Source organism: Cimex lectularius, unplaced genomic scaffold (assembly GCF_000648675.2).
Source record: "Cimex lectularius strain Harlan isolate CLEC.00 unplaced genomic scaffold, Clec_2.1 scaffold2, whole genome shotgun sequence".
Taxonomy (NCBI): Eukaryota; Metazoa; Arthropoda; class Insecta; order Hemiptera; family Cimicidae; genus Cimex; species Cimex lectularius.
The window spans coordinates 6,073,924-6,086,956 of NW_019394219.1; the positions used below are offsets into that span (position 1 = coordinate 6,073,924).

The following is a 13,033-nucleotide window of genomic DNA, read 5'->3' on the forward strand; positions in this document are numbered from 1 at the left end:
TTTAAAATGAAGTATACTTCACTAAAGCTCTACGTCGAGAATCCAATCCGATTACACGACATTTGAAAAATGGCAAAAAGGAGGGAAAATTCAAAAGGTGGGGTTGAGATGGGAAGTTAGTCCGAGTGGATCGANCCATTTCATTTGTCGTCGAGAATCAATCCGATTACACGACATTTGAAAAATGGCAAAAAGGAGGGAAAATTCAAAAGGTGGGGTTGAGATGGGAAGTTAGTCCGAGTGGATCGAGGTCACGATAGCTCAAGTGGTAGAGCAGCGGCGTATCTAGCCAAAGATCGTGGGTTCGAATCCCGTTCGTGCCATTGACTTTTTTATCTCAACTAAAAACCTTAATTAATTGTAATTTTGAATATTACACAAACAAGTTGTTTTGAAATTTTCCAAGCTCTGCCTTTAATTTTTCCATCAAGGTTGCAAATTTACCTTTTTTTTTACTAATTTTAAATTTAGCAAGAATGGAAAGAGCTTGGAAAATGGAAAATGTCATAACAACTTCTTCATTTAATAAACTTAAAATATGCATTAATAAAAGCAATATAAAAATCAAACAAAACACATAAAAATAAGACAATAAATGTAATAAACAACCAAAGCAGAAAAAATGGTCAATATATATACACTAAATACAGCCAAAAAAAAGCCAGTATAGAAGTTGTAAAACCCAATTTTAACTTAATAAAAAGCACACAAATAGAGAAAAATTTCAATGTAATTTTTCTGCCTTGGTTGTTCACTATGATTATTGTCTTTTTTTCTTCTTTTTCTTTTTCTTTTTTTTTAAGCAGTTGTTTAAAAAATTTATTTTCACTGAAAATTAAATTGAAAGTTCTAGAAGAGTGCCTTCCTAAAGAAAATTTAATGCCATTTTCAGGGTTTTTTTTCTTTCATAAAAATGATTAGTTCAAGTGATACAAGTAGATCTATGACAAAAACGATAGATAGTTGGAAAAAAAAAATCAAATGTTGAGAATTGTACCATGGTTCATATGGACTTTTTTTGCATTTGAGATGTAGAAACACCTAACTTACTTTGTTGCACAAGTTGGAAAATGTATTTATTGTATTGTGAGGGCTAATGGTTGAATATTAAGTATCCCATCGACTCTCAATTGGATCAGTTATATAATAGATGAAAAAGGTGATAGAGGAATATCAAGTACTTCATCACCCTAATTGAATGTATGTAAATTAGGAAAGAATGTATTTAAGAATAAAAGAGAATGTGAATGGATTTAGGAACTGATTGTGTTGAAGGCTAAAATGACCTAGTTGTTGATAGCCTCAGTAGCTGGACAGATAAGTCCAAGGACTGACCTCGGTATGCCCTAACCTCATATGAGGTGAAGGGAGAGAGTGTTTAGAACTGCATGCAGACCCTGGTGGAAGTCAGCGTCACCAATGACCTGACCCTGGCTTGGGTCCCTGGGCATTCAGAGCATAGAGGTTGACATTTTAACCAAAGAGGGAGGCAACATCTGTGGTGTAGCATCTTACCACGGAAGAGGATATATCTTAAAATAAATCCTCAATGAGTCCAAAACCTGGTGGAACCATACCCCAGGTATGAGGCATGTGAAGTAATTCATAGAATTTCCATTGCCATTTGCAAAACTGACAAAGGAATTACACAAAGGCAAATGCAACCTAACCAGGATTCTGGTTGGGCTCCTGACAGGGCACTACCACCTAAGAAGGCCTGTGCATTGGATAGGAGTACTTACAGAAGAAAGTCTGTGCAGATACTGCCAGTGAGAAGAGGTTTTTGCATCTAGGACAGGAAAAGCTAAGATCCATCACTAAGAAGCCGCTGGTTGATTAACAACCTGAAGCTGGCCCGTGAATTATAAAACCAGAGGAGCAGATCAGATCTACCCGTGATGCAGAAGGCCTTGTGGCTGCTTCTTTTATCCCTATCCCTATCTAATTGAGTGAATGGTATTTAAATAGTAAAGAATGTAGCTGTAATTGCCGGTGGATTGCGGAGTAATAGGCTCAACTCTGCTCAAGTGTGTATGTAAGTATGTATGTATGTACAAGTTCCGATTTGAGCTGATATAGATCAGTAATCAATTATAATTAGCAAACGTTAAGTATTTGCATATGTAAACAAATATTTTTCATATAGTGTAACGTAATTAATGTACGTTTAATTACAACTAAAATTGCTACATTTTTAACTAACTGAACCATTGCTTAAAGTGAATCATATGACAAATGAGTTGAACATGTAGTTCGAATCTTGTACGTTTGGGAGGGAAATACTTTATTCTTATAATTTTATATATTCGTCGGTTTGAGGTTTTATTATATTTATAATAAATATAAAATATTATATTAAGCCAATATGTTAACTTGAAGGCTTTAATCACACGTCCAAAGTTCCAATTATTCTGTTGTGAAACCTTCTTGTATTTTGACATTGTGCAACACGTTTTTTTAATGCAAATATAACTATTATTTTTATCTTTTTTAAATAGTTATTCAACTATGTTGTTTCATCGCTGATCAGAGAGTATAGCAGAAAGAAACCCATCAATATGGTGAAAAACAATACTGGTAATAAAAAAAGCCACCATAGATTTCGATCAGTCATACAAAAAATAGTTTCTTTCCATTAATCAAAAGCAAAAACGATAATTTTACATAGTGATTTTACTTAACATTATTTAAACATGACATCATGGTGTCAATTCATAAAAATGAAAGAAAAGTTTTTCCCTTTTACCCAATATAGAACATATCAAACTAGCTACATTCAACCTTCATTTTAAGTAGAAATTACTAGATTTATGAGTTTCCTTTCATGTTTAAAAGTTGAAATCAATTGGCACAAGTCGTATAATAGTATTAAATTAGGAACGATTTTTGTTACAGAGTACTCGAAGATGAGTAAGGAGGAGAGGGCGGTGATCACGATAGCCGAGATAATACAAGAGCTTCTCGCCGCTCATAAAGACGGGCGTGATGTCAATCTGAATCGACTTAAGACGAGGATCGCATCCAAATACGGTCTAGAAACGTCACCGAAGCTTGTTGACATCATAGCAGCCGTACCGCAAGAATCGAGAAAGATATTATATCCAAAACTGAAAGCGAAGCCTATACGGACGGCCAGTGGGGTGGGTTAGAGATTGTATAAAAAATAAGACAAAAAAAGAACAATTCGTTATATTAGTGGTTTGCAGATAGCAGTCGTCGCGGTGATGTGCAAACCTCACCGTTGCCCGCATATCAACATGACGGGAAACATCTGTGTCTACTGCCCAGGAGGGCCGGACTCAGATTTTGAGTATTCAACGCAATCTTATACAGGTTATGAACCGACATCTATGAGGGCTATTCGGGCGCGTTATGATCCTTATCTCCAGACGAAACATCGTGTCGACCAAGTAAATATTTTATTTTTATTTTTTTATTATGGATATTTACTCTTTCCTGGTTCCATTTTTGGGAGCTCGCAGCGATATGTGTGTGAATTGGGCCTCCAGTGTGCCAGTGTTCCTACATTGAAGAAACTCATTTTTAAAGGGGGTCAGAATGGAAGTCCTTTGTTAATTTCATTGCAACCACTGCTTCGCTTATACGCCAGAAAATAAATTCCTGAGGTGATGGTGGAAATGTAACTAACAACTGCAAGATTTACTAGCCGAGAGTTTGACGCCTTAAACACTCAGCTGCTGCAGTCCCCTTATATCATTTAGCAATATTTTTCTACATTTTAGAACTTCTATTCCTTTTCAAAGATGGTGGAGTCAAAAGTCTTCAGTGTTGTTTGGCTGTCCAAGATATCTGAATACATTTTAGGGTATTTTTAATTTTTTATTGATCTTGACTTGGAAAATTGATGGTGTGGCCCCTTGAGGTTTCGCTAGGTCAAACCCTGGGTCTCTAACTCCTGCCCCCACAACCTGTTCCTTTTTTGGATCCATCAGTTTATCTTAATAAGTCTCCTCTATTAGTTTTGGGGTTTTTATTCTTCTTCTTTAATTATAGATTAAAACAAAGCCTTCGCTTTGATGTAGTAACATGTAAACAAACTCTTTTCAGCTTAAGCAACTAGGCCATAGCGTGGATAAAGTTGAATTTATAGTGATGGGAGGGACTTTCATGTGCCTTCCTGAAGACTATCGAGACTACTTTATAAGAAATCTTCACGACGCATTGTCCGGGCACCACAGTAATAATGTCGACGAAGCGGTCAGGTACTCGGAGAAGAGTAAAGTTAAGTGCATCGGGATCACGATAGAGACTAGGCCGGATTATTGTCTCAAGCGCCACCTCTCAGACATGCTCCATTACGGTTGTACGCGGCTTGAAGTCGGTGTACAGTCTGTTTACGAAGATGTCGCAATGGATACGAACAGGGGTCACACAGTGAGGTCTGTCTGTGAGAGCTTTAAGCTCTCGAAAGACTGTGGATTCAAAGTTGTCGCGCATATGATGCCTGACTTGCCCAACGTTGACATCCATCGTGACACCGAGCAGTTCATTGTAAGTACATCTTAAAAAATAAAAACGTTCACTGTTCAAAATAATAAAAACATTTATTATTTGTTTTATCCAAGGAGTTTTTTGAAAACCCAGCATTTAGAGCGGATGGGTTGAAAATCTACCCAACTCTTGTTATAAGAGGCACGGGGCTTTATGAGCTCTGGAAAACTGGAAGATATAAAAGCTATCCACCGAGCACTCTTATCGATCTGATCGCACACATTCTTGCCCTTGTCCCACCTTGGACCAGGGTGTACAGAGTACAGCGGGACATTCCCATGCCACTTGTTAGGTGCGTTTATAATTAAACCATTATAACTGTAATAAACTATACATAATTAATTATATATAACTATAATTGCAATTTAAGTATGCTCAACATAAATTGGAAATTGTTCACAGTTCGGGTGTGGAACATGGTAATCTTAGGGAGCTGGCCTTGGCAAGGATGAAGGATCTCGGGGTTGAATGTAAGGATGTAAGGACCAGAGAAGTCGGTATTCAAGAAATACACAACAAAGTCAGACCTTACGAGGTATTACACATAAAGAAATTGTATTTATACAGTTTAAATCAATTTAAGAAAATAATACTCCTAGATTGAACTTATAAGAAGGGATTATATGGCGAATGGCGGTTGGGAGACATTCTTATCGTACGAAGACCCTGAGCAAGACATACTCGTCGGCCTACTGCGCTTGAGAAAATGTTCCGATGACACTTTCAGGTATTTAATTGATTTGTGCAGTGAAACCTATTTTAATAGACAATGATTTCATACCCCAGAAAAAAAATGGGATTTCTGGATTTCTATATATTTTAAATCCCTCTGACTGGTGTCAGTCCCCATCAGAGGAGTTCACCCCTATAGAACTGAAATAAGCAGTAAAAACATACTAAAAAAAAATCATTCTATTTAATCACCACATTTATTTTAAAAATTTTTATTTTTATTTTTTTAATTGTTACATAATTACAACATACATATACTAATGTAAACCAAATAAAAATGAAATAGGAAATTAATGATTTTCAATAAAAAATATTTAGTGATGATGGTTTGGAAAAAAAAATCACCAAAACACCAGGAAATAATTTAATGACAAATTAAATACCTAACTAATGCCTAATGAGTGTGGCCAGTTTTTTGTCGTTGAGTATAGAAATTAATGTCTTTAGTGTACATATAAACAAATAACTGTTATGATCATTTTTTAATTTCTTTTACAGCAAAAACTTTTTTTTAAGTTACTTATTTCTCACATACTGTCAGGAATCTTTATCTGCTTGGGGAACTTCGTTTGAACATATCCACAATCCATTTTTGGGAATTGAAAAGGATAGTGAAGGTTTTAGTAGTGCTGCCAATTTCCTTTCTTGTATATATTTATTTTATGCACCCATTGTTGCTTTTTGCCCAATTGATGTAGTTGTAATATACTGTAAATTAGAAAAAAAAAAGGTCTGTTCCTCCTTTTGAAGCTCCTTTTTTATAGATGAATTATTTAGGCATTTGACAGCTCTTTTTCCCCCTAGGAAGCTATTTTTAGACAAAGCTAATCCATTTAAGGAAATACATAATCACTTTTTCTTCATAAGGCTCCTCCTTGGAATATCCTTTTTCATGGAGGAGTTATTTAGGCATTTGACAGCTCTTTTTCCCCCTAGGAAACTATTTTTAGACTTAGTTAATCCATTTAAGGAAATACATAATCATTTTTTCTTCATAAGGTTCCTCCTTTGAAAGCTCCTTTTTTACAGAGGAATTATTTTGGCATTTGACAGCTCTTTTTTTCCCCTAGGAAACTATTTTTAGACTTTGCTAATCCATTTAAGGAAATTCATAATCACTTTTTCTTCATAAGGTTTCTCCTTTGAAAGCTCCTTTTTTTAATAGAGGAATTATTTAGGCATTTGACAGCTCTTTTTTACCCCAGGCACCTACTCTATTTTTAGATTTTGGTAATCCATGTGTGGGAGTTCTTTTTTCCCCATGGAAACTACTTTGTTCTTAGACTAGTAGTTAATCCATTTGTTTGTATAAAGCTAAGGAAGTCAAATGGACTCAATTCGATGAAAAATAAAAAAAGATTTATTAAATACAGCATAATTTTTTTTTAAATTCCTATTTTAAACGTGTCAATAATTGACAAATACACTTCTTCCTTGTTTCAATTCGAAAGGAGTTTCATTGTACTTTTTTTTTATTGTTTACTAAATGCTTATATTACGTTTACTGCAGGCCTGAGTTGTTAGGGGGGTGTTCGATTGTGAGAGAACTGCACGTTTATGGAAGCGTTGTTCCTGTCAGTTCTCGCGACCCAACCAAATTTCAACACCAGGGCTTTGGAATGCTCCTCATGGAAGAAGCAGAAAGGATAGCGAAATATGAGCACGGTTCTAAAAAGATAGCTGTCATATCAGGTAATAAAATAACGTGAGAGAAAATAAGGTGGCTTTTTCTTATTCATTAACTTTCTGTTTTTCCAGGAGTCGGGACGAGAAACTACTATAGAAAGATCGGATATGAACTAGATGGACCTTATATGTCTAAGACATTTTAAATAAAACCTATTTTATTATTGTTAACAATTAGTTAATTTTTATAATCCTTTTTACAATATTAATGCTGTTTTACGCTATATTCTTCTGTTCACTTTGTCTGTAATAAATATTTAAAATTTTACTTTTGTGCAGTTGCGTATTTTGCACATTATTTCATGTTGAGTTGATATATTTTTCTTTCCAAAAGGTAGATTGGGGATGAGGCCAGGAAGACAGAAACAACATTTATTTTCTTGTCGAGCTTTCGGCAGAATATATCGCCTTCATCAGGACTCTGTATTAACAAATTAACATAAGTAAATTTTCAAATATACAATTTTTAAAATTTTCCTTAATTACTAACTAAAAAAAAATAAAAAAATACTATATGAACAGGTACATGTGTGGATAACGGATAGCCGGTAGAACCCACCTTCGATAAACGAAGGTATTAAATATTCCTAAATGCTACAGTATTGCTAACTGACTCAATCTTCAATCTATAAAAAATTCCATAACATTTTGGTATCAAATATGACAAATACAATTAAAAGGAAACCACAAATTAATTTGAAACAATCCTAAATTAAATTATCACATATAACCATTCAGGTACATATTATACTATTAAAGCTATTGGTTAAGGATAGAACTATAAATTACACTTAAGTTTGTTATATCTGTTCTAAGGTTACGCGAATTTTTTATGAATGTATAGCATCTCTTTAATCAATCTTATACCTAAAAATTGTTCTTTATCCATAACAGAAACATTGTTAAAATCAAATGTGTGGTTATATTTTTGACTGTGCTGGGAAAACGCAGTCCCTTGCTTATCTACATCTCTAACGTCGTAGGCGTGTTGTCTACATCTATTTTTCAATAATTGTTTAGTTTGACCATAATACACAGCACTACATTCGTTACAACACAATTTATACACAACATTGCTACACAGTTGTATTGGCACTTTTGATTTCAATTTTGAAAAATTGTTCTTATATTTTAAGGCCAATCCAATTCCAATCTACCTTTTGAAAAGAAAAATATATTTAAACTGAGAAGGTTGATCAATCACCAAAGAAAATGTTGAGTTGATATTTTATTTAATTACAAAAAATTACAATTATAAATTAAGTTATATACATCATGAATCAATGAAATTTTTCTTCATTTCCAAAGCCTGCTCATGTATCTTTCCTACTTCGCTGTTTACCTTTTCCTGTAAAAGCAAACTTATTTTTTTCTACAATAAAATATAAAAATAACAAATTACCAGCCCATTCAATAATTGATTGGGTAATGTGCCATCAATTGTGAAATTTTGAATGTTGCAAAACAAATCGCTGGAAAGGTGAAGCAGGTTTGAAAACTTCCTGGAAAAAAAAGGAAAATAATTTAGGTATTTTATCACCTTGCTGCAATGTTTCAGCACTGACTCTGGATTGTTGACTGAAAGGACTTGAGCATTGTCCAGCGGCTTTTCCATCTGTTTTTGCAGATTTTCAAAATTCAGACTGTTCAGGATCTCTTTGATCTTTGACACACTTGAATTGACATGACCTGTCGACAAACGTACAACTGAAAGTTTTGCAAAAGCTTCGAATGTACCTGACTTACAAAGAGATTGTCGACTTAGCGCCAGATCGTTCTCCAGTGACTGTAGTTTATCGTAGTATTCTGAAAGTGGATATTTTTCCACGTTAACGTCCTATGAGGGAAAAATATCAATTATTATAAAGATTATATAAAGGTAGTGTCAGTTGAACTTACTTCACCAGAGATTATCTTTTGAGTTGAATTGGAGCTTGATGTTGATATTGATTCCATATTCAGAAATGACATGTAACAAGTACTTTTTCTCATGAATTATTCGGCTTTTTCTGACTGCTTCAACAATGTGGATAATAAAATAAAAATGGGGGGAAATAAGCAAAAACAAACAGACCAGTCCACGCTTTTTATCAAAATCAAATATCAACCCCAAATCCGGAACCTTTCCAGAATTCCAGCGCCAAATGGCAAAGCGAGCCGATCATCGCGCAACCAATCAGCCGTTTTTGCACTAATATAACAAGGATTCCATTTAAGCGGGATTGAATCGAGGTGTTAAATTTTGCTGAATGCACAATTTAAGACTGCAATGAACAGTAAATAGCTGTTAAGCACACGCATCGGAAGATAGAGAAAATTCCTATGAGATTTCGGCTACCAAATGATTGAACTGGTGACCTCGACGTGATGAATTTGTCAGAAGAAAAAATCCAGCTAAAGGAAGACTCAGGTGAGGAAGAAATAGCTTGAAGTATACCCAAAATACCTATTTCACCTCTGGCCCGAGGACCTGGTTTACTCGCCTGGAGGCACAGTTTAGAACAGCACGTGTAACTGCAGACCAAACAAAATACCATATAGAAAATCCCCATGAGATTTCGGTTATCAAATAATGAAACTCGACTCGAAGTGTTGAGTTCGTCAGAAGAAAAAATCCAGCTAAAGGAATGCCAAGTTGAGGTAGAAATAGCTCGAAGTAGAACCAAAATTCCACCTATTTTTTGAGCTCTCACCTGAAGATCTGGTTTAGTCGACTGGAGGCACAGTTTAGAACAGTGCGTGTAACTGCAGATCAAACCAAGTTTCATAGTACTCCCAGTTCTGTTGAGATAGAATAATTATCACATATTACAGATTTGATACTTAATCCTTCAGCATAGAAAAATATGAAACAATAAAAAGGAGCGTGATATATGCATGCATTCCCGAGAGACAACATTATAAACAGATCTTGAAAAAGAAGACAGGAATCCGTCATAGTTACCTTCAGAAATGTAGTTACAAAGTGTACCCATTTACAAGCGAGTTATTACATAGATGCATGAGAAAAAGTATCGTCGTTAGTTCCATCGTTAAGGATATTTACTCCACACTTCCCAAGACAGTTTTTTCGGAGCACCCGCCAAAGCAGGACATATTCCCAGAAAGTGCAAGGTTTCAGGGTCACCATACATCTTCTTTGTCAATTATTACCTAGGCTTAATTAGTTGTTTATGTAACCTACGATAGTTCAGTAAGTTCCTCATTGAAGAAGGCGCAAAGCCGGAATACGTTTGAGTGAAACCCTCAAAGAGACCCATTGCCAGTTCGATGTGGATTCACGGACTTGCAGGCCAACATAAAACCATAGTTCAGTAAGCTTGCATTTTCTTTAGCAATAAAGGTTCTTGTCATTTGAATATTTTATGTAATTTACATTTTTAATGCTGGTTAATTCAAAATTTCTTCTTGTAATCTAAGGAGTGATGGTTCTGTTCTTTGGTCGATTACGATCACCTGGTCCGTTTATTCTCCCTGGTCTGGTGGGAAAGACGCGTTTCAAGTTTTTTTAAATCTTCAATGGTAGGTCAGGGTTATAATGAGGACGAGCCCCCTTTAGACCCACTTTAGAGGTTTTCCAGAGAATGGGGAAGTAACCTAGTGTGGGGACATTTGTTGAACAGATTAGTGGGGAATATGTCTAAGCCTGGTGATTTCTTATTTTTTCTTGAATTTTTTATGAATAGTGAGGCAACAGTCCGAAGAGTGATAATGGCAGTTTCTGAGGAAAAGACTTACCTATCGTTCTATTTTCTTTTGGTGGCAGCAGAAACCCATAGAATCATTTTGTCTATGAACCTGTTCCATGCAGTCGGCCATGAAGTCATATTTGTCTTCATCAGAGCAGGCATGCACTTTATACTATCGGTGAACAAGTTTGTTATCGATGTTATTCCATGATGTTTTCAAATATTTTGCAATTTTCCTTAATGAAGAGTTTTTCGGATCTAAATTTGATGTGTAGGAGTTCCGCTTAGTGTTACGCCATATTTCACGTTCAATTTGCTATGGACCAACGTAAACATAAATAATTTTCATTTTGAATCTTTAAAACTGTTTTAAAAGGGTTTAAATGAGATAATAATTCTTTTTTCTAGCGCGTCGCTTTCGGAATTCTAATAACAACAAAAGTATGAAATATGCCTTTCTGATGTAAATAATCATCTTGTGTCCTTTCTTTTTTATTTTCTTGTCTTCTTCGTATGCGTCCTTGTAGCCCCCTTATTGGTACCCGCTCAGCCTTCCCAGGGCGTTTAATGAACAGGAATAAACATGAATAGAGTCCATCCCGGATGGCGATGACAGTCCGATCGCCAAAGATTTTCAAATCGTCGTTCGAAAGGTCGTTGACTTGCAAAGAAGGCCGAGAGAATCTAGAAAATCATTCTCTTTTATTATTTTATTTATTTATTAATAAATAAACGTGTGGAGTTTCCCGTCCTAAATCGCCAAGGATGCGAATTGTTCTTACCTTTTTTATAAAGCTCACTTTGTTAAAAAGTTAACGGTTACAATTAGTAATACAAGTTACATCAAGTGACAAGTACATCATCTAAGTGATAACGAATTAAGTTTCTATCAGTTTTGATCAAACGTATATCACATAATACAATATTGGATATTCTAGGTGTTATTTCAGTTGAAGACTGTAAAGATAAAATCAAAGATATGAGTACTTCGGACTAACTAAACAAACCTTACTTTTTTAATTAACAACCGCACGTTAAACAAAGCAACGTATCGAAATACTGGTACAGTTAGCAAGCAGTCTGTATGCACCTGACCTTACGGCATGAAAATTAACCATCTGTTAGGTACAGTAGTTTACCAACGTGATATTGCTTGGCAAACAAATCATAATGACGACGTTTAGCAACTAAATTGTACTGTGGCCATTGTCGCCTTAGGTAGTGTTCTGGACGATATTGGATTAAGGGGTGTGATCTGATAATTTGACGAGATTTTTACGACGGAAAAGTAAGAGACGGAGAAAGGTGCGTTAAATTACTCGCAATGTGACCGCTACCGATCGTGTTGGTCGGCTCGCTGATTTGGTCTGCCAGATGAATTTTGGCATTATGCCTACTTCACCCTGCTTATGACATGACCTTATGACATTGACGTAGTGAATTGCCAAAACTTCTCAGAGAGACTAAACCAGTGAGAGCTGTACCGATCAAATTACAGGTTCATCACCGCTCAGCAATCTCAAAAATTAGCATTATTGTCTACATGGTTTTAGATTATTAAGTTTGAGCCTATTAATGTTGGGACCCTTAGCAGTTCATTCTCTCGATCTAGCTTCTGTCTATTTATAGACTCCATAGTCTTGAATAGCTTCCATAAGCTTCCTCCGATACTTATGCTGGATTAGGCTTTGCATTGACTCGAGTAATAACATTCTCCTTGTTACCATACAAAAGTTGGGGTGAAACTCATTATGTAGCTTTAGGCATATTATCCTTCATAGTCATGATAGAGGATCTCCAGTTATATATGCTGAATGGGCATTTTTGACCTCGAGTAAACATTTCGCCTTCTTAGGTCTCTATAGTCCAAGGAGCCGGTTTTACTCGACATCTGGCTTTTGATGTTTTATCTGCTCTGATAGCCTGCAATGGCTCCTCCGTTATATTTTTGTGGATTGAGCTGTTCTTTGAGCATGAGTAAAAAATATCGCATTCCTGGGTCCACGTAGTACTTATACATGGATTTGGGTGTAATTCACTATCTGGCTTCTAATGTTTTATCCTACATTGCCTTGACAGTGACTTCTCAATTATATTCTCTAGATTGAGTTTTGACCTTGAGTAAAAATATACCTTGTTAGGTGTACATAGTACTACATATGGATTACGGTGTAACTCACTATGTAGTTTCTGGATTTTGATTGACCTATGGTCTCCGGTTATATTCCCTAGTTTTGGGTTTTCTTTGACCACATGTAGGAAATTTCACTTTTTTAGGTCTATATAGTACCACTTATGAATTGTCGTGTAGCTCACTATCTAGCATATGTTTTTTAATAGGCTCCATAGCCTTGATGGTCACTGCCCTCGTTATATTTTCTGGGTTTTTCTTTGACTACGAGTAGAAAATTTCA

The 13,033-nt window shown here is 35.5% G+C and overlaps 2 protein-coding genes across 2 annotated transcripts; one reads left to right on the forward strand and one right to left on the reverse strand.

Annotated features, from left to right (window-relative positions):
• Positions 1 to 2,401: 2,401 nt before the first annotated feature.
• Positions 2,402 to 7,198, forward strand: LOC106666777 (probable elongator complex protein 3). The gene is made up of 9 exons (XM_014394207.2): positions 2,402 to 2,577; positions 2,896 to 3,140; positions 3,207 to 3,410; positions 4,069 to 4,512; positions 4,587 to 4,804; positions 4,915 to 5,047; positions 5,112 to 5,239; positions 6,755 to 6,936; positions 7,003 to 7,198. The coding sequence occupies exons 1-9, from the start codon at positions 2,559 to 2,561 to the stop codon at positions 7,074 to 7,076; spliced, it is 1,647 nt and encodes a 548-aa protein (XP_014249693.1). The 5' UTR covers positions 2,402 to 2,558; the 3' UTR covers positions 7,077 to 7,198.
• A 969-nt stretch (positions 7,199 to 8,167) lies between these two features.
• Positions 8,168 to 9,116, reverse strand: LOC106666780. Its single transcript, XM_014394211.1, has 5 exons — positions 8,830 to 9,116; positions 8,677 to 8,767; positions 8,496 to 8,619; positions 8,333 to 8,432; positions 8,168 to 8,278 (listed from the first exon to the last, which is right to left on the reverse strand). Exons 1-5 carry the CDS (start codon positions 8,920 to 8,922, stop codon positions 8,204 to 8,206), a joined length of 483 nt encoding a protein of 160 aa, XP_014249697.1. The 5' UTR covers positions 8,923 to 9,116; the 3' UTR covers positions 8,168 to 8,203.
• Between the last annotated feature and the right edge of the window lie 3,917 nt (positions 9,117 to 13,033).

Excerpts from the sequence above, each read along its gene's own strand:
- LOC106666777 (XM_014394207.2), top strand. Across the intron at positions 3,411-4,068 it reads CGAAACATCGTGTCGACCAA|CTTAAGCAACTAGGCCATAG; the intron begins GTAAATATTTTA and ends AACTCTTTTCAG. Across the intron at positions 4,513-4,586 it reads GTGACACCGAGCAGTTCATT|GAGTTTTTTGAAAACCCAGC; the intron begins GTAAGTACATCT and ends GTTTTATCCAAG.
- LOC106666780 (XM_014394211.1), bottom strand. The coding sequence starts at position 8,922 with ATGAGAAAAAGTACTTGTTACATGTCATTTCTGAATATGGAATCAATA. Across the intron at positions 8,768-8,829 it reads AAAAGATAATCTCTGGTGAA|GACGTTAACGTGGAAAAATA; the intron begins GTAAGTTCAACT and ends TTTCCCTCATAG. Across the intron at positions 8,620-8,676 it reads GCTAAGTCGACAATCTCTTT|GTCATGTCAATTCAAGTGTG; the intron begins GTAAGTCAGGTA and ends GTTTGTCGACAG.